This window comes from Nyctereutes procyonoides, unplaced genomic scaffold (genome assembly GCF_905146905.1).
Source record: "Nyctereutes procyonoides isolate TBG_1078 unplaced genomic scaffold, NYPRO_anot_genome, whole genome shotgun sequence".
In the NCBI taxonomy this organism is placed as follows: domain Eukaryota; kingdom Metazoa; phylum Chordata; class Mammalia; order Carnivora; family Canidae; genus Nyctereutes; species Nyctereutes procyonoides.
This window is the reverse complement of record NW_026575155.1, coordinates 10,842,833-10,868,559: the sequence shown is the minus strand read 5'-3', so window position 1 is coordinate 10,868,559 and position 25,727 is coordinate 10,842,833. Positions and strand designations below refer to the sequence as shown.

Here is a 25,727-nt window from a genome sequence, read left to right as displayed (position 1 = left end):
TAACAAGAGAAAAACCATATGATCATCTCTATAGGTGCAGAAAGCATGTGACAACTTTCGAAACCCACTCATGATTTAGAAAAACAAACAAGCAACACAAGTCTCTAAAAACACAGAAACTACTCCTTCAACTCATAGAGAGCTACAAGAAATATAGCACCATATTTAAAAATATTGAATAAATGTATGCTTTTCCCACAGGATTGAGAAAATGGGAAGATGTCTGGTCTCACCATGACTACTCAACATACAGAGGCTCCAGCCAGTATAAAAAAACAACAAACAAAGCATATAGATTGAAAGAATAAAACTGTTCATTTGCGGAGGATATAATTAAATAGAAAGCCCTACAGAATCTAAAAACAAAAATCTAGAATAGGTAAATTTAGCAACGTCTTAGGATACAGAGTTAACATAAAGAGAAATAAAACTCAGTTCTATTTCCACATATCTGCAATGAGAAATTAGAAAATGATACTTTAAACACGATACCTAAATAGCATCAAAAAATAAAAAATTAACAAAATATGCCTGAGACTTCTGTACAAAACACTACAAAATACCACTGAAAAAAATTAAAGACTAAATGGAGAAAACCTGGTTCACAGACTGGAAAACCAATACTGTTAAAATGTCCATTCTCCCGCATCGAATCTCAAATGCAAGCGAAATAGAAATTCCAGCAAGATTTTGGGTACAAATTTATAAGCGGATTCTAAAATTTGTAGGTAAATAAAAAGGACCTGGAGAATAGAAAAAAAAAAAAAAACTGAAACAAAAAAAGAGCTGATGGATTTACACTACTTGAATGTGAAAGACTCACCATACAGCTACAAAATTGGCACTGTGGTACTGGTTCAGGGCTGATAAACCAAAGCAACAAAATAGGGTGCAAATATAGACCCACACATAAAAGAGAAATTTGCTTTGGACAAAAGCTCCCAGATCAATAGGGAAAGGAAACAGCCCAACAAATGATGCTGCAAATCCTTAGGTAAGCATCTGGAAATGTGAACATCCACTCCTACACCTCATTCCATATTCAGGACTTAATTCAAGATGAACCACAGAACTCTAACCATAAAAACTAGGATCAAAAAATCTTTTAAAGAAAGCACAGAATACCCTCACAAACTTGAGGGAAGCAAAGATGTCTTAGGATACAAAAACAACTACTATTCATAAAATACAGTTGATAAATTTAATTTCATTGACATTATATTTTCCCCCTCATGAAAAGATATCACTAAAAGAAGAAATAGGTAAACCATAGTCTAGGAAAAAATACTGACACATGTGACAAAGGACTTATATCCATTATATGTACAAAACTCCTATATCTCAATAATTAAACTCAATAATAAATGAGTAAAAGACTAGAAAGATATCACCAAAAAAAATATGAATGGTCAATATGCACATATTATTAATCATAGAGAAATAGAAGTATAATGACTATACAAATCCATTATGGCTAATTTCAAAAAGACCAACCATATCAAACAGTGAGGATGTCCTACAACTGGAACCCTCCTCATACATTGTAGGGATGTAGAATGATGAAAATTTAGAGAACTGTATTTTCTCATGAAGGTAAACACACATATATCCTATGATCTGGCAACTCTACCTCTAGGTAATGACCCCAAAGAAATGAAAACACATGTGCACAAAAGATTTATACAGTACCCACTACCCTTATTCATAATAGGTCCAAATCAGAAACAACTCAATGTCCACTGATCAACTAATATAAATAAACTGCACTATTTTCATTCAGTAGAATGTTATGAAAAAACAAAATAACTTTTGAAACACCTAACAGGGATGAATTTCCAAAAACAATGTTTGTTAAGTGAAGAAATGTACTATAGGATTACATTTATATGAATTTTGCCTATGAATAGGCAAAACTAACCTATGGTAATAGGGGAGGTGGGATGGGATGACAAAAGAGTCACAACAGGACTTTTAGGGTGGGGGGAATATTCCGTATCTTGTTCTAGGTAGTATTTACATGTATTTAAATGTACTATAGGATTACATTTATATGAATTTTGCCTATGAATAGGCAAAACTAACCTATGGTAATAGGGGAGGTGGGATGGGATGACAAAAGAGTCACAACAGGACTTTTAGGGTGGGGGGAATATTCCGTATCTTGTTCTAGGTAGTATTTACATTGCTGTACGTAAGATTAAAACAAAACAAACACTTAAGGTATGCCTATGTTGTACAAAAATTGTACTTTAACAAAACAGAACCTTAATTCTTCATCCACCTCCCTCACTACAAAAAAAAACACATATAATAGATATAGATTTCATTACCAAGAAGCTAAAATGGGCTCTTGAAACACACGTTGAGAAATTAAAAGTAAAATAAAATCACTGAGAAAATAAACACAAATCCAATGAGAACACATGCAACTCAATTTATACTTAAGCTTAAATTCCCTAGTGCATCCTTTATAATGTAAACATTTGGTTATGGATTGATGTTTCTGTCGTTGCAAAATTTACTTCTATTCAAAAACAAAATAGTTATTTTATATTTTAAAAATTAAGTTTCTTAAGTCAGTTGCTAATTGCAGCTAAGGGAAATCTCATAAAACCTATAGTTAATATGTATTAAATGCAGGTTATGATACTCACTTTCAATTTTAAAAAGGAAAAAGATTTCTCTTTTCATTTCTGAAATGCCTCCCTGTATAATTTTTTAAAATACTCATAGCTCAAGAGAAATCTCATAGAGGAAGACATAGACATGGCCAACATGCACATGAGAAAATGCTCTGCATCACTTGCCATCAGGGAAATACAAATCAAAACCACAATGAGATACCACCTCACACCAGTGAGAATGGGGAAAATTAACAAGGCAGGAAACCACAAATGTTGGAGAGGATGCGGAGAAAAGGGAACCCTCTTACACTGTTGGTGGGAATGTGAACTGGTGCAGCCACTCTGGAAAACTGTGTGGAGGTTCCTCAAAGAGTTAAAAATGGATCTGCCCTATGACCCAGCAATTGAACTCCTGGGGATTTACCCCTAAGTTACAGATGCAGTGAAACGCCGGGACACCTGCACCCCGATGTTTCTAGCAGCCATGTCCACAATAGCCAAACTGTGGAAGGAGCCTCGGTGTCCATCGAAAGATGACTGGATAAAGGAGATGTGGTCTATGTATACAATGGAATATTACTCAGCCATTAGAAACGACAAATACCCACCATTTGCTTCAACGTGGATGGAACTGGAGGGTATTATGCTGAGTGAAGTAAGTCAATCGGAGAAGGACAAACAGTGTATGTTCTCATTCATTTGGGGAATATGAATAATAGTGAAAGGGAATATAAGGGAAGGGAGAAGAAATGTGTGGGAAATATCAGAAAGGGAGACAGAACATAAAGACTCCTAACTCTGGGAAACGAACTAGGGGTGGTGGAAGGGGAGGAGGGCGGAGGGTGTGGGTGAATGGGTGACGGGCACTGAGGGGGGCACTTGACGGGATGAGCACTGGGTGTTATTCCGTATGTTGGGAAATTGAACACCAATAAAAAATTTAAAAAAATAAAAATAAAAAAATGAAATAAAATACTCATAGCTCAATTTGGGAGAAATGAAAGGTTACAGCCCATAGTGGCTTAACTGTGGTTTTATAAGACAGGGATATGAATGGGATGGGATGAATGTTTTATTTAGAAAAAAGAAACAAGAGGCAGAAGGAAAAAAAAAACCCACTTCAAAATGGAGAAAGTAGCAGCCTGTATTGCATAGAGATAAGAACTATAAAGGAGGTTTCATATCCTCCACCCTAATTCCAATCAACTGGTAGGAGCTACTTTAAATGCTGGGGAAACTAAGAAGGATTCCGAGGAGGCTGTGTTTTGGTTGAAGGGGAAAGGGGCCAGACCTGAGAAGCTACCGATGTGGATAAAGGCAAAAGGACTCAGGAGGCCTGCATGGCATTACCCACCCCTTTCTTAAGGGGAGTGGGCACAATTCAGCTGCCAGATACTCCATTACCTGGAACTTTAATAAATAAAGCAGAATGCAGGTTACAAATCAGCTGGGAAACCCTTAATTACAGATATATTTTTAAATATTCTAAAGAAAATCATTCGATAATGAAAGTTGAGACTCCACAGCTACATGAAGGTGAATTAAAGCAAACAACCATCATCTTCAGTTCACTGGAAATGACACCTGGTGGCAGCATCGCTAAAATGCAAGGGCAAAATAAAACTTGGAGCAAAAATAAAATCTCCTAAATATTAAGAATGCAAAACTAGAATCACAAGGTGTCTGGTATACATATCACATACAATCAGATATTTATATATGACATTCATTTTATACTAGAAATAAGCTAGATCACAACATACAATTATTTTCATATACATAAAACAAAAAGTAAATCAAGATGCAAAATTGCTATCATTTACTCTGTTAAACTGACATCACTTAAGGATCTGAAAAAACTTCTCAGCTAAAAGAAGATTACTACAACAAACTTAGTGATTTGAAAACCTCACTTTGAGCATTTTGGAGATTTGACATTCCTGCTATCCATGCCACTGACCTAAGAATAAGAATCTCCAGGAATCTATCCAATGACTCTCTAAGTCAGTACATATTCTTGTCACATTGCCTAAGTCAAAAATCCTTCCCCCCCCCCACAACTGAAATTTAAAAAAAAAAAAAAAAGGCGATTTACTGCAATTATGACCTCTGTTGCTCACAGCTGCAGTACTGTTAACTGGGACTTCATCACAGACCCACACTGTGAGGAAAAAAGGTCAAACTGACTGATTCTACTGCCGCAATGAGGCATGGTGGTTTGATTGGCTGTCTCACAAAGCAGACACAGAATTTTCAAAATGAAGCCTTAACTCTGACCATGAAACAAACACTGGTCCAAACAGACACATCAGGTCAAACTACACCCACCATCTAAAGAAGCATACACCGTTATTAATCAAACTGTTAACTGAAACACGGATTTCAAGTGATGCAAGATGAGCTACAGAAAGAAAGACAGCTCTCGTAAAATAAGTAACAAAGACTCAAAAAACAAAGTTTCCCTATTTTACCCGTTTTCCATCTTTGGTCTTCTTTAAGTTCCAAGTGCCATCTGGCAACTTCTCAAAGAACTTCCTTGCTTTTGGTGCTTGGTCAAGAATATGAGCAGGTGGGATACTCAGAACTTCCACTATTTTATTCATCTGATCTACCTGTATTGAAAATAAAAATTAAAAAGCCTGTAACTTCTACTGTAGTACATCCTAATTCTGTTCATCCATCCATCCATTCATTCCTGAATTATAAACAGAGTACCTCCCGAGTGTCAGACACACCTCCAGGCACTGAGCATACAATCATGAACAAAAGAGAAACTCCCTGTCGCCCTGCAGTCCCCTCATGCCATACAGGACAGGGCAGACAATTAAACACATAAAATCAAATAACCATAAAAAAAAAATCCCAGAGGCTTAATAAAGTGTGGACCAAATAAAGTATATTTTTAAGCGCAGATTCATTCGCTCAAATACAAGTGTCTACTACATGCTAGAAACCACACACAGCAATAAATAAAACAGATAAAAATCCCTGCCAAAAAGTTGGTATCATAGGGGGAAGAGATCACTAATAGACAAATACACAGTTAAATATATTTTGTCCATGACAACTAAGACCTATGGAGGAAGGAAAAGGGATGGAGAGTGACAGGGGGCACATCCACTGGTACTAGAGGATCACAGAGAAGACGGAGGAGCCGAAGATCTGTGGCCAGGAGGGAAGGAGCCACATGCCCCCTGGGGAAGGGCCTCTAAGGCACAGGGAAGAACTAATGCAAAGGCCTCAGTTAGTCTGGGCCTGTGGCTACTGTTTCCAAGGGACCACAGAGTAAGGCTGTGTGCTGGCAGAGAAAGTAAGGGAGGCAACACTGCACAGAGGAGGCAGGAGGTAGAGGGAGTGAGGGGATTTTTGAGCCACTCAAAGGACTTGGATTTTACAATGAATAAAATGGAAGCCACTGAAGTTTCAGGTGATTTAAGAGAATATAATTGTATTTTATAACAAAACATTATCAAACACACACTGTGCCAGTTACTGCCCATGAGTGGCTCACAACCTACAATTCGAGTGAATTAGCAAGATGGAAGGGACAGGTTTCTGATACGATACTAACAGCTATATCACCCAGTGTAAGTAAGTCATTAAATTTCATTGACCATTCTCTCTTATTTATAAATGCATGGACTGATCAAGATCTGTAATGCGTAACTTTTCTTTAAAAAATGAAAACTTCACAAGGTTTTAAACCAATGAAAGGCCAATTCCTCTGACTGCCAGAGAGTATGACTCTCCCATGCCCTCCTAGGCACTGGCTCTGATCTCCAAACATCTTCTAAGAACACAGACTGAAAACCCATGAATTAGAATAATTACACATAGTGTGTAGCTCTAAAATTCTATAATCTTAATTCACCCTCAATTATTCAGATCAAATACCCAATTAAGGCTACTGGTCATCACTCCTTTATTCCAAATCATATTCTCAAAATTTACACAGTGATGTTTACATTGTTTTCAGAGTGTCCCTCAGGCCTTTTATCATTATTTTTGTTATACTGAAAATCTGTAAAATCTAAATCAAAAGGCTTAACACGGGATCCCTGGGTGGCGCAGCGGTTTGGCGCCTGCCTTTGGCCCGGGGCGCGATCCTGGAGACCCGGGATCGAATCCCACGTTGGGCTCCCTGCATGGAGCCTGCTTCTCCCTCTGCCTGTGTGTCTCTGCCTCTCTGTCTCTCTCTGTGTGACTATCATGAATAAATAAATAAAATCTTTTAAAAAAAAAAAAAGGCTTAACATTTTCTAAATTAACTTACTGTTCTTACCAGCAAATTAAAAAATCTCACCCATCTCAAAATCCTAAATTCCCCATTAGGATAATTGAAAAAATTTAAAAATGGATAAATGCAAATTCAAAACTGACCCAATATTTGAATATTTAAATTGGTAAGTAGGCATCTTTTTCTAAAAAACAATTTTCAGATTACACTGTCACAGATTACAATCAAAAACAAACTGTGAAAAAAGAGTTTTGAAAGCAATCCATTATATACCTCATTGGCTCCACTGAACAGAGGTTCTCCAGTGTGCATTTCAACCAAAATACACCCAAGGGACCACATATCGATAGCAAGGTCGTAAGGCATTCCCAGCAGCACCTCTGGAGACCGGTAAAAGCGACTCTGAATGTACTGGTATATCTGAAATACATGTCAGTATCATGTTAATTCCAGCATAAGTTTTGTTTAATTATGCTCAACGCTGAAGTACATCTATCTAATATTACCAGAAAAAGTAACCACCTATCCCCTGAATTTAGGTTCTGTTGACAGATTTCAACTTGCTACTACAAATAGTGTTTAAATAACTAAACACTTCAAGAGAGCAGTTACTCTTGACTGTGAAATGCAAAACATACACAATTCAAGTCCTTCCATTTATTCCAATCCTAACTGGTAATCAAAATATACACCTTAAAACAAATAATTATGCCTTATCAGAAAAAAAGATTATTACTGAAAACAGTTTTTTGTTTCCCTATTAATTTTTCTTTCCTGCTCCGGCTGGCATTTGGTTAACCATAAATTTAAGGCCTCAATTGTATCTAAATTAACCTAAAGAATGTTTTTTAGCATTAAGTCAAATAGACTCAGTACAACGTAAATGAAAATTCAGATGTACTAACCACACAGATAAATTGGAAAAACTGGGAGTCATTTCTGACCAATCACTTCTTCCCTATACTGTCCCCTTCCACCTCAATCTAAGACCTCTTAGAAAATCTTGAAATGGATAATTTTCAATGAAGTAATCGAGAATATCTTGAAAGACCAATTCATCTTCCCTTAGCCCCTGTAAATTTGTATCTAGAAATATCATGAAAGCAAAGAAAGTTTTATTTAAAAAGAGAAAGAAAACAAAATCCTAATTAAACGTCCTCACTTAACACTCAAACTAGGCAGCCATCAATCAGCATGGTGCTGCTTTCTCATGAATACTTTTGTGGCTCCCATCTAAAACTCCAGCCAAATCTCCAAGAGTAATCTGATGCCCCCATAAGCTGGTCACTTCAACCTTAATGCTGTATCAGAGTGAAGAAACTGAAATTCAAAAGGGCCAGGAGGAAGTTACTACGTTTTCAAGTTTCTATAGGCCAACAGCATCGGTAAAGCCCCAAAGACTCCCTACTACTGAGATCGTCTTATTGCACAGCTTCTGCAAGAAGTTGGTTTCTCACCTATTCCGTCTGGTTATCTCCAACGCTGTGCACCTAAATCCCCTGAAATACACCAGCCCTGCCACCTTCTGAGATTGAGACTGTAGATCTAGGGTAAGGCCACCACATGTGTATTTTAGAAAGGATTTCTCATTCTAATCTGATAAACCCACATAGTTTAAACCTCACTGAGTTAAAGGGTTAATTGTCTTAGTTTGGCTGGTGAGACATAATAGTATTTGGTATTAGTACAGAACATATGATTTTATTTAAAAGGGGGGGGGAAATTTTTCCAAATCCAAATCCAATCAAAGGACTCTCAAGATGGGCATGTGTTTTCCATTCACGATATACTTTACCCACATGAACAACTACGCACATCTTCTGCTTTTCAGGGGCATCTGAAACTGCAAACTTTGCTTTCTAATCCTTCAATTTATCTCAGTGATCTACAGAACACTGCTACCATGAGTAAGTTGCAGAAAAAAACAAGCCAGATAACCCTGTGAGCTGACTATAAATCTTCATGATTAAAATAACCAGCCATATTTAAAACATGGGGAAAAAACTGCACAGGACAAGACTCTCACTAATTTGGAAAAAAGAAAACTAGAAAGCCAATACATAATAGTATCTGAATGTTAGTTGTGGTTTTTCATGTTTTCCCCCCAAGAAATGCAGTTTCAACACTTTCAAGTAAACAGGAACAGGGTTTAAAAATGAATAAAATATTACCCAATGATTTTAATTCCTTTCAAGAAAAGAGCAACCTATCACTTCTGTTTTATATATGCAACACTGTTAAGAGTAGCTTTCGTAACACTAGAAAGAATAGCAGAAAAAATCTGGTTTCTTAGCTAAACCTGAATCTATTTATTGCTACAGATAGGTCTGTTTTTAGCAGTCTGAGGAAAACCAGTTAGGACACGTGTCAAAATTTATACAGGGAAAAAGAGACTTACACTTATTTATCAAAACAAGTATGTCTAACCAACTGTGTAATTTCTGTACTATATCACCATGTGTAATGCAAAATTACCTATATACTGTAACACATCAGTTTTTAAAGAAAACATTTATTTTGATCTACCTTTCAAGAAGTATTTCACAGCACAGATTCAGTGTTCTAGTACTGGAAAATCCCCCAAATTCATACTAAACCCGTTACTTACAGAATATAGCTACAAATCACCTAATATTTAATTCACTCATCTCCTATTCTCTCTCCCTTTTAGGCATACATATTTTTTTTTTCAAATCCACTTTTAAAAAACTAATACCTTCTAATTCAGAATCTTATATTTGCATTTTAAGAGAGATTTCCCTCACAACAGGCTTAACACAATGTGATTCAAGTGGCACATTTTAAATATAACCATCCTGAAATTATTTCCAAATTAGATATAAATAATAACACTTCAATATCTAACAACACTATTTTATTTAATTGTCTTAATTCCCAAGTCCTAAAATATACTTACCCTCTGCCCCAACTGACAAGAACTGCCAAAGTCAACGATCTTGATTGCACTGCGTTTGGGGTTACAAAGAAGGATATTCTCAGGTTTTAAGTCACAGTGAATGATACTAAGTTCTGGAGTCGCGAGGAAAAGCAGTGCAGTGCACATCTGCTGTGCAAACTTTCGTGTTAGGTTCAAAGAGACACCTCGAAAATTGGTGTTCCTCAACAAGTCATAGAGGTTGTAGGACAGCATTTCAAAAACTAAACAGAGATGGTTTCGAAACATAAAGTGGCGTTTCAAATGCACTGAAAGAGAAAAAAAAGTTTCATTTTAAATTATACACACCAATAAAATGAGACTAATGTATGCACGAACTCTCAAACAATCTACAACATTTCAATGTCAAATGGAGAGTGAAAATCAAGTTAAAATTTGGAAATCGGCATTCTGCAGTAATAGCACAATCTATAATCAGTCAGGAATATCTAAATTGTTCGTCTGCTGAATTAAACAGGTGTGGTGTCTGCCAATAAGCAATATAATGTTAGAAGTACCACCAAAATGTTTTGTTTAAAAAAAAAAATGAAGTCAGATCTGGAAACACAAGTAGCAAAGTGACAAACAGAACTGAGAATACTTCAGTAACTTTTATGCTCACTTCTACAAGAACGCATTTTTTACTTCCTGAGAGCCCAACCTCAAAACTTCATCTAAGCTCCACCCACGGGGATCTCCAGGTTGTGACAGTGCCGTACTTGGCAGCTCTCTCTGGGAAGGCTTTCCGGCTCTGATACATATCCACATTCCGCTGTGCTGAGCCTTACATCTCACTAGTAATTTCCTGCAACAATTGTCAAAGGAAGACATAGATCTTTTTTTTCTTTTAGGCAAATACAGCAAATATTTGAAAAGCATGCTTTACAAGATATTAGAGTTCATAATCAAGGCATTTGATTATGTTCATCAAGCTGGTTTATGGGATATCTTGTGCAAAACAGAAGGTCTGGGGAAACTTGAAAATGAAGCTCAATCACAAGAATAAATTATAAGACTTATGAATGAAAAAAGAGTGTAAGAAGTCATTACATGCTATCACTGTTGACCCTCTAAAAAGGCTTAATACTCACTAAATTGCTTCAAAGATTGTGCTTTTAGTACTAACACTGACTGCACATCAGATGAGGTCATTCAATAAAGTAAAGTGCTGCCCTTCCCTGTAAGATTCTTATATATACCAAACTGAACCCTTGTAACTCAATTGGAATGACATAAAACCACCATCTGTCAAGGTTACCTTCATTTTGGTCTTTTAGTTTCATAAAAACAAAAGTTTCTCTACAGATCTATCTGGAACTAACTATGGTGGTATTCGATGTCTGGTCCCTGAGAAAGGGGGGATACACTGTGTTGTCCTGGACTGCCTTCACCCCGGAGTAGTGCAGCAGTGCATGATTGTTTTTACATCATTCTTGATACATATGATCCAAAGTTAGGATAAAGAACAATACAAATACTAAATGACTCTACAGGAGTCTACAGTACAACTCAACACTCAACAAATAAAAAGAATCTTTAAAGGTTACATAAGAATGTATAATATCTGCTCTTAATAATCACTGAGGTTCACAGGTTTAATATTAAAAACAGCTCCACATGCAATAAAGACCCCCCAGAGGGGATCCCTGGGTGGCTCAGCAGTTTGGCACCAGCCTTCAGCCCAGGACATGATCCTGGAGTCACGGGATTGAGTTCCGCCTGCTTTTCCCTCTGCCTGTGTCTCTGTTTCTCTCTCTGTGTCTCTCATGAATAAATAAATAAAATCTTTAAAAAAAAAAAAAAAGACCCCCAGAGACATGGTCAAGAGTTTTAATTTGATTAGATAGTAGCCACAAAAAGAATGCAAAAAAGTAACTGATGTCAGAATTCCAATGTAATTATAAAAATTCTTTTAAGAAGCTCTGTGATTAGGGGCACCTGAGTGCTTTGTGGTTGAGCGTCTGCCTTTAGAACAAGTCATGATCCCAGAGTTCTGGGATTGAGTCCCACATGGGGAGCCTGCTTCTCCCTCTGCCTATGTCTCTGCCTGTCTCTCTCTCTCTCTGTGTCTCTCATTGATAAACAAATAAAATCTTTAAAAAAATAAAATAAAAAAGAAGCAGCAGCAGCAGCTCTGTGATTAGAAAGTTCTACAGTGGGGGCGCCTGGCTAGCACAGTCAGTAAAGCACCCAACTCTTGATCTCAGGGTCACGAGTTCAAACCCCACATTGGGCATGGAGCCTACTCAAAAAAAGAAAGTTCTTCCAATGGAAGATCAATCTACTTGGTTCCACTTGACTTCCCAATTCATTATTCATTTACTGAGTATCTACAATGTGTTGAGCTAAAGACACTGTCAAAGAAATTTCAAGCACAAATATATTTACCGATCTTTTTAACTGAACTTTGGGGATAATGGAGGGTCAGCAAGACTCTGTTCTAGGCATAAACTGAATTTTCTTTTAACTAGATCACGGCAGGTATCAATAATCCAGGTGAGAAATTATGCTCATGGTAAAGCAGTAGACTTTTTTAAAAGTTTCAACGACTTAAGATTACAAAACTCATTCAAATGAATTATATTTCTCAATCACTTCAAAACAAAAGTTATTTAATCATAAAATAATAATATGACTCTGTGACATCTTAAATTTAAGTATCAACTCTCCCAGCAAGGCTAGGTCTAAATCTAAAGTTCTTGTTTGTTTTCCAATACAGAATCTCAGTTTCTTGAGACATTGTACATTGACCACCTGCCTATATAAGAACTTAGAAAAATAACTCACCCCAAAAAATACCTATCATGATTAATGCAACAAATCATCATTAAAGTCAGTTCATTAAAAACAAAAATGACAGGTATTATTATATACAAATGAGTGGCTAACATTTATTGAATACTTACTATATATGTGCCATGTTTTCTTTCAATAAGGCTGAATTAAAATGTTACAATAATGCTATCAACGTTTTCTCTACTACTTAAACACTCAAAATACAACACACAAGAATGAGGAGGAAAAACTGAGGAGGCATGTCCAGAGATTACTTTTTAAGTCAAGTATCCTTCAAATGTCCTTCCTGTGCTTCTAAAGTCCCTTGAATGGAAACAGGCTCAAACTCACACTAAGTTATGACTGTTATAACACTTACTATTCAGTGACTATGAAAAGGTTTTAAATACAAATGTTATTACTAGGGATTATATCATAACTGCAGAGAACAAACTAAGCAAGAAAAATTAATACTCTAAGTTCATTTTATGGTAACACTGGGGAATGAAGGGTATTCATAAATGAAATCTAATCTTGGTATCTGAACCTTACACTTTTAAACACTCTTTTTTTTTTTTTTCTGTTTCCACTATTTGGGACAGACTCAAGTACCATAATGCCCTACTTATTCGTAAAAAGGCATTTGGTAAATAAAATTTAGCCTCATGTTTATCAGGCAGAGTTGCTATGTATACATGCCTACAGGAACTTCTATAGTTAGTTGATTCTAAGGGTCTCAATACTAAAATTGATGGCATCTTATATTTATACTCAGCAACAATTTGTTTCTTAGTGGCACACAGAATAAATGTGGTCTTACAATCACTGGCATCATAGATTTGACTGAGATGGTACTAAAGAAGATAGAATTATTGATGTTATGCCCAAATATCAACTGATCCTAGACTTCACTATATATATATATATATTTTTTTTTTTTTAAGATTTTACTTATTTGAGAGACAGAGAAAGAGAGTGCATGAGGAAGGGCAGAGGGAGAGAAAGAAGCAGGCTTGCCACTGAGCAGGCAGGGAGCCAGGCTGAATCCCAGGACCCTGAGATCACCCTGAGCTGAAGGCTGATGCTTAACCCACTGAGCCACCCTAAGTGCCCCTAGACTTTACTGTTTTCATAATTCTATCTCCTTTTTGTTTTCAGGAAGGCAATGAAACACAGAGTCTAGATTTAGGCACAAGTTAGGTTCAGATGCTGCAGGGCCTTGGGAACTTGGGTATAAACTGTCTATGATATAAGGATTCCCCCACTTTCCTTACAGGACCGCTGTGACTATTACAGATGATGGAGAAAAGCACAAGGAATAGAATAGGAGTTTATTTAATAGTGGCTATTACCTCTCTTCTGTTGTAGTAAGTCTTAACAGCTTCTAATGCTGCCAAACTGACAAAGCCTGGGGAGGAGCCTGAGATCGTGGCTCAGACATTCCAAAACGGGTTCTCTAATAGGTTAGCTTACCTCTAATTTCTAAGCTATATTAGAAACGGCTGAAGTTACCCAAAAGAGGATTCCTGGATAAAAGTACATCATTATAGGAAACAAATGGCACTAGTAAGTTGCAAAATATGACACTATTCTTGTTTCTAAATTATAGACCACTTGGAATGCACATTCCCCAAGATTTAGGTTACTGCCACATCAAGTAACTTATGCTCCAAAAGAAATAAACAGTTGAATTTTTAATCTATCGTTTTAAGATAATTTCAACATATTTTCATATAAAAATAACCATTAACTTAAAACTTCTGGTCCATGTGAGGGCACATGGCTTTGTTTGCCTGTTTGTTTACCTATGTAGTATTTCATTTCAGTGTCATGTTTGTTCATGAGCTCAAGAAGTCGCACTTCTATCTGGGCTTGATTCAGAAAAGCCTTCTTGTTCTTTATTATTTTAATGGCAACCCATTCTTGCTCCACACGATCATATGCCTTTACAACCTAAAAGAGAAAAAAGACGAATAATTCTCTATTTCATTAATGGCGACAATTTCACAACATTTTACAATTAATCTACCTATTTATTTATAGACTGATTTATTTATTCATGAGAGACACAGAGAAAGAGGCAGAGACACAGGCAGACGGAGAAGCAGGCTCCCTGCAGGGAGCCCGATGCGGAACTCGATCCCAGATCCCGGGATCACACCCTAAGCCAAAGGCAGACGCTCAACTGCTGAGCCACCCAGGCGTCCCTTACAATTAACTTTAATTATATATTTATCCAATTCTTATTTTTCTGACCTCCGTAAGTAGAGGATGACCTATTCCTTTCCATTCAATATCATTCACTTACTACTTTAATAGTCAATTTTAAGTCAATCTATTCTTTTTTTAAGATTTTATTTATTTGAGAGAGAGAGCACACACGCATGAGCATGAGTAGGGGGAGGCACAGAGGGAAAGGGAGAAACAGACTCCCCGCTGAGCAGGGAATGACTGGCACTCAGGGCCAATAACAGGACTCCAAGATCACGACCTGAGCTGAAGGCAGATGCTTAACCAATTTAGCTACCCAGACGCCCCAAAGTCAGTCTTTTCAATTATATTTCTTTTGTGTCCTTACAGTATTTCTAAATATCCAATATTGTTTTCTTTTAACAAAAGCTAGACTAACACTTTTCCTACAGAAATAAGTTATAAATCTTGACAAGTGCTTTGGTTTCTTACCTTACTGAATAACAGTGTAAAACAATTCTAATTGTTTTAATGAGAGAAAAAAGCTAGTTTAAATCTCAAGTATACGTGTAAAATATTTAAAAGGTTCTAAGTAATTTGAAAAATGTGGATAACTTGCTAACCTTAAATTAGATTTTCATAAATTAAAACACAGGTATATAACAAAAGACAAATCTAACACAAATGACCAGGAAAGTTTCATGATATATGTTAAAAGCCATAATTACTTGGTCTTGAAAGTTACAGAATCAATGTCAAGGAAACTGGAATGCTCATGAGCAAATTACCTTGTACACCTCTCATTTTAATTTTACTCATTTAAAGGAGTTTCATATTATTTACAAAGAAATTTGCAAAAAAATCAGAAAAATCAATGCATAGATAAAACTATCCACAAATCACAACCACTATAATCAAATGTTAATTTATATTAATATATGTAGTCTCAATAGGCAATAGTTTTATTCACTTTCTAGCACATTCAGAAAGTGTGGAGATGTAGGCAGAACTCCAAGTGATTTCAATGTGTTTGCTGAGTCCCACTAGAGAAGAAAAGAATGGAATGCATGTTCCAAGATTTATATCAGTCAAGGTTAGATATATGGTCAATGACAGATTATAAATGGTTCAGTTAAAAATCAAATTAGAATGAAAAATGCAGGGCAGCCCCGGTGGTGCGGTGGTTTAGCGCCGCCTGCAGCCCGGGGTGTGATCCTGGAGACCGGGGATCGAGTCCCACGTCGGCCTCCCTGCATGGAGCCTGCTTCTCCCTCTGCCTGTGTCTCTGCCTCTCTCTCTCTCTCTTTCTCTCTCTCGGTCTCTCATGAATAAATAAATAAAATCTTAAAAAAAAAAAGAATGAAAAATGCAATTATTTCTGGTTTCACCCAATTCCAAAAAATACTATCTATTGTCTTTAAAATCAGAGATTACCCATGTAAACATCTGACCAAGTGGTTTTGATATTCTTCTGTTTCACTGACTATATTGACAGCGCCAAGAGTTGCAGTTCTATGTCCAGATCCCAATGGTCTCCAGGACAAAGGCCACTAACAGGGGCCCAGCTATTTACTGACTTAGCAAATAGTTAACTGGTTAAATGCTAAAGCAATGGTTTTCGACCCTGAATCACACATTCAACAGGCAGTTTGAAAAAATACAAATGCCCAGGATCCAGTCACAGAGATTCTGATTTAATTGGTTTAGAGCTTAGGCACCATTCCTCTCTGCTACCACCACGCCCACCCCCGAAAGCTCCCTGGGAAATTTCAATGTGCAATCAGGACTGGTAACAACCACTGGCTAAAGAAATGATGGGGCCTCTTATTTGACAAGGGTCTGGCGAAGAGTTGAGAGGAAGTCTGACCAAGATAGAATGGAAGACATTACTCTGAGTGACAGGTCCAGAATGTGAACCCCCCTCAGCCTAAGGAAGGCATGAGTCTGACCTGATGAAATGGGGTGCGATTTCAAATAGGCCTCTATCTTCAAAGGCCTAAATATTCTCACTTGCTTTTTGGAATTAAAGTATAAGAAAATTAGAATGAAAGGGAAGAGAAAAACATCATTCTGAACTCAAAGACTAAATAATAGGGAAAACTGAAAAAAGGAACACAAAATTTAGAGAGTCAGCAATATGGCCACAACTTTCATTTCATGGTGGACAACACAAAAGTTGAAAAATGTCCTGTTGAAGGCAATTGCCTCAATGGGTGGTGTAACTTTCAAGATGGAGACAGCAATCCCTCTATGTAGGATGCTTACCACCTTACTAAAAGCTGGGCCTCAGAAATGCCTCTCCTTAAGAGTCTCTGATAGAGAAGCAGAAGCTATTTCTGACAAAAAAGTATTATTTCATAAAGAGGGACTCCCAAAATACTGAGAAACGCTGACTCAAAGAAAAAGAGCTTACTAATCAAGTTTCCTGAGTTATATAAAATTACTGAAATTCCTTGAACTCATTGAAAGAGGCAGGTATTTTATGCAGGTGACAATGAGGCTTATAGAACCACACCAGAATTACTGAGGCCTCCTAGCAACCTTTTATCTCCTTATAAGTTGAAGAGCTGCGATTTTTCTGGGTCTACCTACACCTGTGGCTACTAACAACCTATAATATACTTTTTGTCCCAAGCATGATCAGACTGACACATGAAGAATTTTCCCTCATAGTATGAAAAAAGGCATATTTTGCTTTCTCTCAGGGCAGAAACAGGTAAATAAGAACATGCAGGTTCCATACTTTTAAAAATTCCAAAACAAATAAAAAAAAAGGTAGTTTGGGAAAAGTCATTTTGAACCCCATTCTATCCTCACCACTGAGAAGTCAGAAGTGTTTGGACTCCAGGCAAACAATGGACTCATAGCACAAAGTTGGCAAGGCAAAGGAGACTGAGATCAACAGTAAATCACACCTCACACCAAACGGAGCTCAGTGACTTGAGATAGGACTGACAAGGGGGAGCAGCTGGGGGGTCCCCAGCCAGGGAAAAAGTTTCTTAAAGGTGCAAGGAGAACGGAGAACAAAAAACAAAAACAAAAACAAAAAAAAAACCCAAGGAGGTGTGATGCCTCTCTGGTCTGAGCACAGCTGATGCAAGAGATGGACGTATTCACGGTTTTGTGCTGTGTAGTGAGTCTGGGTGGGCAAGCGAAGAAGAGAGAGCTATGAGTGGAGAGGCAGCCAGGAATGGAGAGAAAGACCAGGCCTTTCGGAGAGTCCCTTCCTTGCTCTTCTCGCTAGAAGCTGCTGAATGAGTCTTTCCATCACAGACAACCCCATCCCAGTGTCAGCCATTCTGGTGCTATGAGAAGAGGAAGAGGAAATCCTAAAGACCATCTGCCCACTTCAAAGCCTGACAATAGGAGATAAGTTGAAAGAAAAACCCAGGGCACAGCTCCCTGGGTTTCCCAGCCTCCAAAAAAGTGACAGGGCACCTGCTGTGCCAAGTAAACTCTCTTCTTTTTGAAGAGGAGTATCAGACAGGAAGGTAAATATTTCTAGCATTCACAACCAAGAATTGTCCCCAGACTACAAAAGGGGCAAAGCCACCTATTAGTGATTACAATCTACCATTCAGTCATTAGTAAGGTAAGTACTAGATAGCTCTAGAAAGTAAACATGGATAAGAGTCTCATGGAGCTTTTAGAGCTGATGTAGTTTTATTAGCTTTAAAGAACTATGATGATCCAAATTCTCATGTATCCATTGTTTACATATATTTACAAACACTGAAAGCGTACTACTGAGGGAAAGGTGTAAAAACACAATTCACTAGGAAGTTCTAATTTAGGAAATTCAGCATTTTTCATTAAATTACCTGTCCAAAGGAACCTTTGCCAATCAAGGAGTCAATTTCGTAACGATCCATCCACTTCTCTCCGTTTTTTACAATATAATCATAGTTATCATCATCATAACCATCGTTGTAAACCTTCCGCTCCTTCTTATGACTAGAATCGTCTCCCTGGCCCTGTTGGTGTCTTCGCTTCTTCTTTGCATAGTAAACCTGAAAGGAGAGTATAGAGTGTTAACTGTATAATTTAAATCTTTGGGGGTTAGTGGGAGGCGTATATGTATGTGTCTGTGTGTGTTTATACACATACACACACATATAGACACACACACACAACACAGATCGAGTGAGACAAGTCTACCATCAGAAGGAAACTGATGAATTTTTATTCTTTATAACAAATACAAAAAATGAAAAAGAATTTTCTATGGTTGCTATTTAAATTACATAATAACGGTGATAAATAACCAATGAAAAATGTTTCCACTAAAATTCACTTTTAAATTATACTATTTGTACATTTTATAAATAGATGTTATGTGACTAGTGCAAAGTAGCCCATTCAAGAAGACTTAACAGGGCTTGATTTACATTTAGTTCTTAAACTAGGGTATAATTTGTGTACAATGAGGTGGCAAAGCTCTTAAGAGTGTAATATGAGGGATTTCCTGGGGGTGGGGGATGGGGGGTGGGGAATAGATGCTGATGTAACCAGCAAATGCCAAATCAAATAAAGAGCATTTTTATCCTCCTCATATCAATATCCTGCATACCCTCTGCCCGTCCATCTCTATTCTAAAGGCAAAAAGTTTTAAGAATTCAAAGTTTAGATACATATGAACTGTATTAATACAAAAGGCTCTCGGAGACATGCCTGGTTTTTAAGGCTATAAACAAAGTAAGAATGAAAATCAGCCACTCCCTCCCTTTTCCCACACAAAGGCCATAAATTCTGTGGCTGATCAGTTATTTTCCTCCTATCTGTTTTTCTTACAAAATTGTTTCTAAGACCAGCAAAAAATAACTGGTAGATTAGGCAATCATCCAAGTAATTGGTAACTAACAGGAAATTATAAAGTTTATTCGGCAGAGAATAACATCAGAAAAACTCTAGATTACAAGGCGGCAAAACAGTTAAAAACAAGCTTCAACAAAGCTACCGTTAAACTCTTGTTTCACCACAGCTTAACAATACCTTTGTTAACAATTTACCAGATATTAACAAACTGATATGAATAAACTGTTAATAATTTATCAGATTTTTCAGGTAATCAAAAGCTAGTTTGGCACACTTCTCTAACAAATCAGTTGTGTACAAAATCCAACTCAGAAATGTTCCTCACTGATTTCATTTTAATCTTATCTTGCCACATTGCTACAGTAATATTAACGATACTGGCATTAAGCAGCATCAAACTGCGGTAGAATTTACATATACATAGGAACATTCTTTTAAACCAGCTCTAGAGTTGATAGATCATAAGCCTTTAGTAGGATAGAGTGTATGAATCCCATGAAAAGGAAGGGAAGCAAAGGTACGTCCACTCTTCTCCAGAAAAGCTCATTTCATAATTAATTACAGAGCTACAGCTGAGCCTAGAAGCAAATGGCAATCAAGCCAAAGGTCTAAGACACCAGAAAAAAAATTTATGGAAGGGAAGAGCCAAATTGGAATGGGAGTAATTCAAAGTGCTATGTTTTTTACTCTATCTACATTCACCAAAAAGGCTTTCGAATCTCTTACAATAAAAGAACACACATAAAAATTAGATATATCAAATAAACTACGCCAAATGCTTGTTAACTTGGATATTAAACAGATCTCTGAGCTTCTGACATCCATGGCAAAAATAGAAACAGAAAATAAAATTTGCTTAAATATAAAAATTTAACCAAAACTCTAACATGCATAATTTTACAGTGTATTTATTCTCTCCCTTTCTTCTTTTGGAGAGGAGTTATTACAGAAATAATATCTTAGCATATATTACATGCAACTTTAAGAAAAGGGAGAAGTTATCCACAATTTTCTTAATTTTTGGCAGTCCCTGTTAATGTGTCTTTTTTCCTTTACAGGATTATAATTACGTATAAATCATTGACTTACCAATAATCATCAATCTCACAATCACTGGGAATAAAGTTTAATATGTTTAAAAAGGCCACAAAATAACTTCTCTTTCCTGCTCTACTGTAAGATACACTATTAAAACAAATCAATAGTCTTACCTCATTAATATGCTTATATGTTTTGATCAAGTCAACAGAAAGTTTTCTCAGGGGAGCAGTTGCTGGATCACGGAAGGTTTGGGGCATCCGCCTCTGTAACATGACAATATCAGGCATCACCTTAAATAGACAGAAAAGACTAGCACTTTAACTATACTGCACTGGTATAAATCCCCTGTCTTCTGTAACCTGTGTATATGTATTAAAAAAAAAGACATCTATATTAGAGGATTATACATTCTCTCTTCCGTTATCTCTTTCAACTGGATTCCAATGAAGACAACCACTGGAACAAATACATGAAATTAGAAGATAATGCACCAGCTGCCCAAGGCTTTCGATCTTGTTCCTCAGATGAAACAGGGGGATCACAGACATACCTCTAGAGCCAAGTGACACACATGATACTGCCCAATGAAGGCTTCTCCACCATACAAAAAAAAAATTTCTGAATTATTCCTAAAGCCTGATCTGGTTGACAACAGGCAAGACAAAAACAAACCCAATACTCAGCTTCCTAGGACAGGATTTCAGGACCCACTTGGCACCATGAAGCAAGGTGGCCATGGAGCAGAAATGGAGCAGTCAAAACACCAAAACCACACAATTAAGACAACAATTTTGAATATAGAGGACACATAAGAAATTGGATAAGAAGGTAATTTTTACTGAGTAACAATGGTTTTCCTGTGCTCAAAAGGAGTATGTGCTATGTGCTTATTAGCATTTTATAAAATATCAGTAATCTCTTCTAAAGTTGGCCAACGCTGCCTATGAGGCCAAACTGATGAGCTAATTCTGAGTACCTTACTTTTCTTATATACCTCTCACAAGAGAAATTACTATTTCAGGAGCATCTGTATATATAAAACAGATGTATTCTGCCCACAAACAATTGGCCTTTCCACCAGACTACATTCCATTGTTTCAAATGCACCTTGTACAGAGCAAGTGCTCAAACTATATGAGAAGAACAAACTAAATTCTACAAACTAAGCAACATTCCCTTTGCTAACTTTCACTGTGATTTCATGTTAGGTATCCAAAAAGCTTCTGTATTTCAATACTGTGCTGCTATAAGCACAAATTCACAATTAGGAAATAACTTTTTTAAACAGTGGCTGGCCCCTAAGCTTCTCCGTTTCCTGCTTGTCATCATAAAGGCAGGAAAATGTAGAGGAACAGAGCAAGCTCCCTTCTTCTCTTCCACAGCAGGAAGAAAACCTATGGTATTGAAGAAAACCCAGGAAGGAGTTCCTCAGGCTGCTGGGGGCAAGGCCCCTCCTCTGCTCCCAGCCCTCCGGCTCCCCAAGTGTCCTCAAAGCAAAATGGCAAGCTGATGAGCCATTCTCCTGCTGCCTCAGCTATCTGGCTCTGGGGCTAGAAAAACCCACATCCTCAATGCTCACAGTTCTTGGACTGTTCTGGGTGAAGACACAGATCACAAAATGAAGAAAAGCATAGTCTGAATCCTCTGCTTAATAAATCAGTTATGAGAGCTAAAACAAATCTTTTATTTTCTTGAAAAGATTCCATAGTGTAACCTTCAGAACTTACACTAGATTTTAGATTTAAAAACTGTTTTCTAGCTTAATAATACCTACTCTATCCATTTTATATATATATATATATATATATATATATATATATCTCATTTTCATATATAATGAAGAATGAACAACACTATATTCTGCCTTTCTTGCTACTTTAAGAGCTACTGATACAGCTGAAAACCACAGACAGCACACATCCAGAGTATTGGATCTAAGAACTATAGAAGGTACTGTGAAAATGGACTTAGCATTCCTAACATCAAGCATACTTTTCTACAATTACTTCTACTACATTTCTCTTGCTTCCTCAATTTATCTTTTGAACAAGACTGTGCTTAAAAACTTGTATGAGGTTAAAAAAAAAAAAAAAAAACTTGTATGAGGGATGCCTGGGTGGCTCAGCGGTTTAGTATCTGTTTTTGGCTCAGGGTGTGGCCCTGGAGTCCCAGGATTGAGTCCTGCATCGGACTCCCCTCAAGAAGCCTCTGCCTGTGTCTCTGCCCCTCTCTCTGTGTCTCTCATGAATAAAATCTTTAAAAAAAAAAAAAAAAACTTTTATGAAACACATCACTAATATAACCAGAAATAAAATGTTAACGTTATTAGCTCATTTCAATTACTTGTTCAATAAACCTTTTTTAAAAAATACTGATAGGGTAATTAATAAGAAACCATTGAAATCAAATAATAAAATTATAGAAGTTTACAACTAGACTTAAGTTTAGAGACGTTTAGGATTGGGCAAGGGGTTATAGTCTAAGGCCCCAGTCTTACATTCGAGGAACAGAGAGAAGAATGGCCCATGTGACCTGACTCACCTCATACAACTACACCATGAGTCAAGACCTTGGGCCCATGTCTTATGACTCGTAGACCATGCCGCATCAGCACACAGTTTTAGTGTTTTACTTCAGTTATAAGAAAAACTTCTTCTAATTTGCCTCATTAGGTTCAGAAACTTCTGGGGCTGATAGAAATATCTTGCTGAATACTGTTACTTAAAAGACATTCTTTTTACATCATATGAGTCTTTAAAAATATTTTATAACTTAAAATGGAAATACTAAATGAATTATTTATTTTAAAATTACCCACCAAATAAGACACTAGTTGTATCGAAAAACAGGCACTGTGCTGACTGACTTACTACAATAATAGAACCACAAAAATAACTATAAAGGACTGGACTTTTTTCTAGCCCTCCTCAGACACCAGGTGTTATAGAAGAGCACTGTGTCTAAAAAGAAAGAACCTGGGCTGGATCCCCAAGTCTATTTGCTTCAATACTTGTAGAAGTCACAGATGGGAGCTTAGTCCATTTAGCTGTAAAATATTAAAAACAAGTACCCTGCCTGATAGGTTGCTTTTTGAATAATTGAGAAAATGAATTCAAACATATTGTCGCTTAAAAGTACAGGTGACTCCTGAACAATGAGAGAGTTAGGAACACCAACGCTTGGCCTTGTGCAATTGAAAATCCATGTGTTAACTTCTGACTCTCCAAAAACTTAGTTACTAATAGCTTACTACTGACCAGAAGCCTTGCCAATAAACAGCTGATTAACACATATTGTATATAATATACACTTTATTCTTACAATAAAGTAAGCTAGAGAATGGAAACTATTAACTAAGAAAAGCATAAGGAAGAAATATACAGTACAGCAATAAGTGGGTTGGCTCAATTCAAACTCATGTTGTTCAAGGGTCAACTGTAGAATGCAAATGATTCATTATGCTATTACTACTTTTTATATGTCCAAAGAACTTTCTTCTGATACACGCATTCTAGCTTTGAACATTTGGATCAACTGCTCCAATTCTCAAACATACAACTTCCCAATTTACTACATAAAACAAATTCTTAAAATCTTGCCATAATTCATCTTACTATTAACTATGAATGTTATTCACACACACTACATACATTTTATAAATTGTAAAGCCAGCCCAACTATTGACAAAAATCTTATTATAATATATACAAGGGTGCCCCAATCATGTTACTTTACTAGAGCCAACTGCTCATTAAAACCACATACTATTGAATTAGAAATAAAAGACCTTAAAAAAAAAAAAGACCTTTCCTTCAAATAATCCAGCATAAGAAATATATTGAAATTTTCCAAGTTTATGATCATCACTTAATACATTAAATGACCTAAAGAAAACAGTGGCAACCCCAATTCCTAAGTGCATGGAAAAAATCCTTAGTCAGCGTTCATCATACCCTCGTTATTTCATTGGGGAAAGAAATTATATTACAACTACAGTTAGTTTAAAAAAAAAAAATCTCCCAAACCAAGAATCAATGTAGCAAATGCTGTTAATTCATGAAATATCATGAATGCACATGTACACACACACACACACACATATGCATATATGTATGCATAGTGACAAATTTGTGAATTTATTCTGCCAACCATCCACTTTTTAAAAAAACAGCTGAATCTCTAACCTGAATATTAAAATGACCAGCAAAGTTAATCTGCATTACAATTTTTTCTTTTTCATTTTAAGAAGCTTCATACTATGATAAATGTGCACTAAAATAGTTTATAACATCATAAAATCAGCTCTTTAAGTTTGTGATAATGGAATCTGACTTGTTTTCCTAGAACTTACATTTTTCTACTTACTCACTTTTCCATAAATAAGCTTTCAGTTTCTTTATTTTAACTAATATTCTTTTAAAACTAACTTCTCCCCTCCCTATTACAGAATGAGAGAATGTTATGGTTTATGAGTGTTTTTAATTAAGTGGGACACACACAGAAAAAAGAAAAAGCCAACAAACTTTTAATGCATACTTCTTAACATCATCTCTCATCAATCTAGAATCTCATGTGGCATGTAAAATTAAAAGCCATTCAACGATCTTTGACTATTTACTGTTCTCTCATTTTAAGGAAGAAACTACCACTCCAACAAAAATCATCTCTGATACAGCGTGAACTTACCTGGTTAGTTAGAGGTTGCTGAATCTGGTCAGAATAAGATAAGGCAGAAACCTGTTGGTCATTTATGTTTGGCTGGCGACGGTCACTGTACTGATGTGAATGGGGCATCTGTCCAGCCATCTGAAGGCCAGCAGCATGGAATGAAAATGACGGTGCAAGCCGAACAGATGAAGGTTTGCATGCTGAAGTCTCTCCTCCTACAAGATAACAAGTGAGGTTGAAAGGATGCATTTATATCTTAACGCCTGCATCTTTTGACCTGATAGTTCCCTCCATAAGGACCTTAGGATGTTCGATAACATTAAAAACTTTTAAAACTACAAAGTGCAAACAAGAAACCACACTTGACACAACAGTTCTATGTTAAATGGTAAAAAATATAGATTTGAGTGTCCATACATCTGTAGTAAGAGGAAATCTTAAG

General features: G+C 36.6%; 1 protein-coding gene across 5 annotated transcripts in view; it reads right to left on the bottom strand.

The window, feature by feature from the left end:
* The window catches only part of DYRK1A (dual specificity tyrosine phosphorylation regulated kinase 1A), a 148,603-nt gene that overhangs the window by 15,503 nt on the left and 107,373 nt on the right, over window positions 1–25,727 (bottom strand). For 4 of the 5 annotated variants that reach the window (XM_055313398.1, XM_055313395.1, XM_055313397.1 and 1 more), the window contains exons 2-8: window positions 25,304–25,500; window positions 20,788–20,907; window positions 18,583–18,771; window positions 14,377–14,524; window positions 9,779–10,065; window positions 7,135–7,281; window positions 5,096–5,236 (exon numbers count right to left, since the gene is read on the bottom strand). In XM_055313398.1, coding sequence (XP_055169373.1) covers window positions 5,096–5,236; window positions 7,135–7,281; window positions 9,779–10,065; window positions 14,377–14,524; window positions 18,583–18,771; window positions 20,788–20,907; window positions 25,304–25,423 — 1,152 coding nt within the window. In that variant the 5' untranslated portion in view covers window positions 25,424–25,500. The remainder of the gene's footprint in view (window positions 1–5,095; window positions 5,237–7,134; window positions 7,282–9,778; window positions 10,066–14,376; window positions 14,525–18,582; window positions 18,772–20,787; window positions 20,908–25,303; window positions 25,501–25,727) is intronic. The other variant, XM_055313396.1, reaches the window with a different exon arrangement.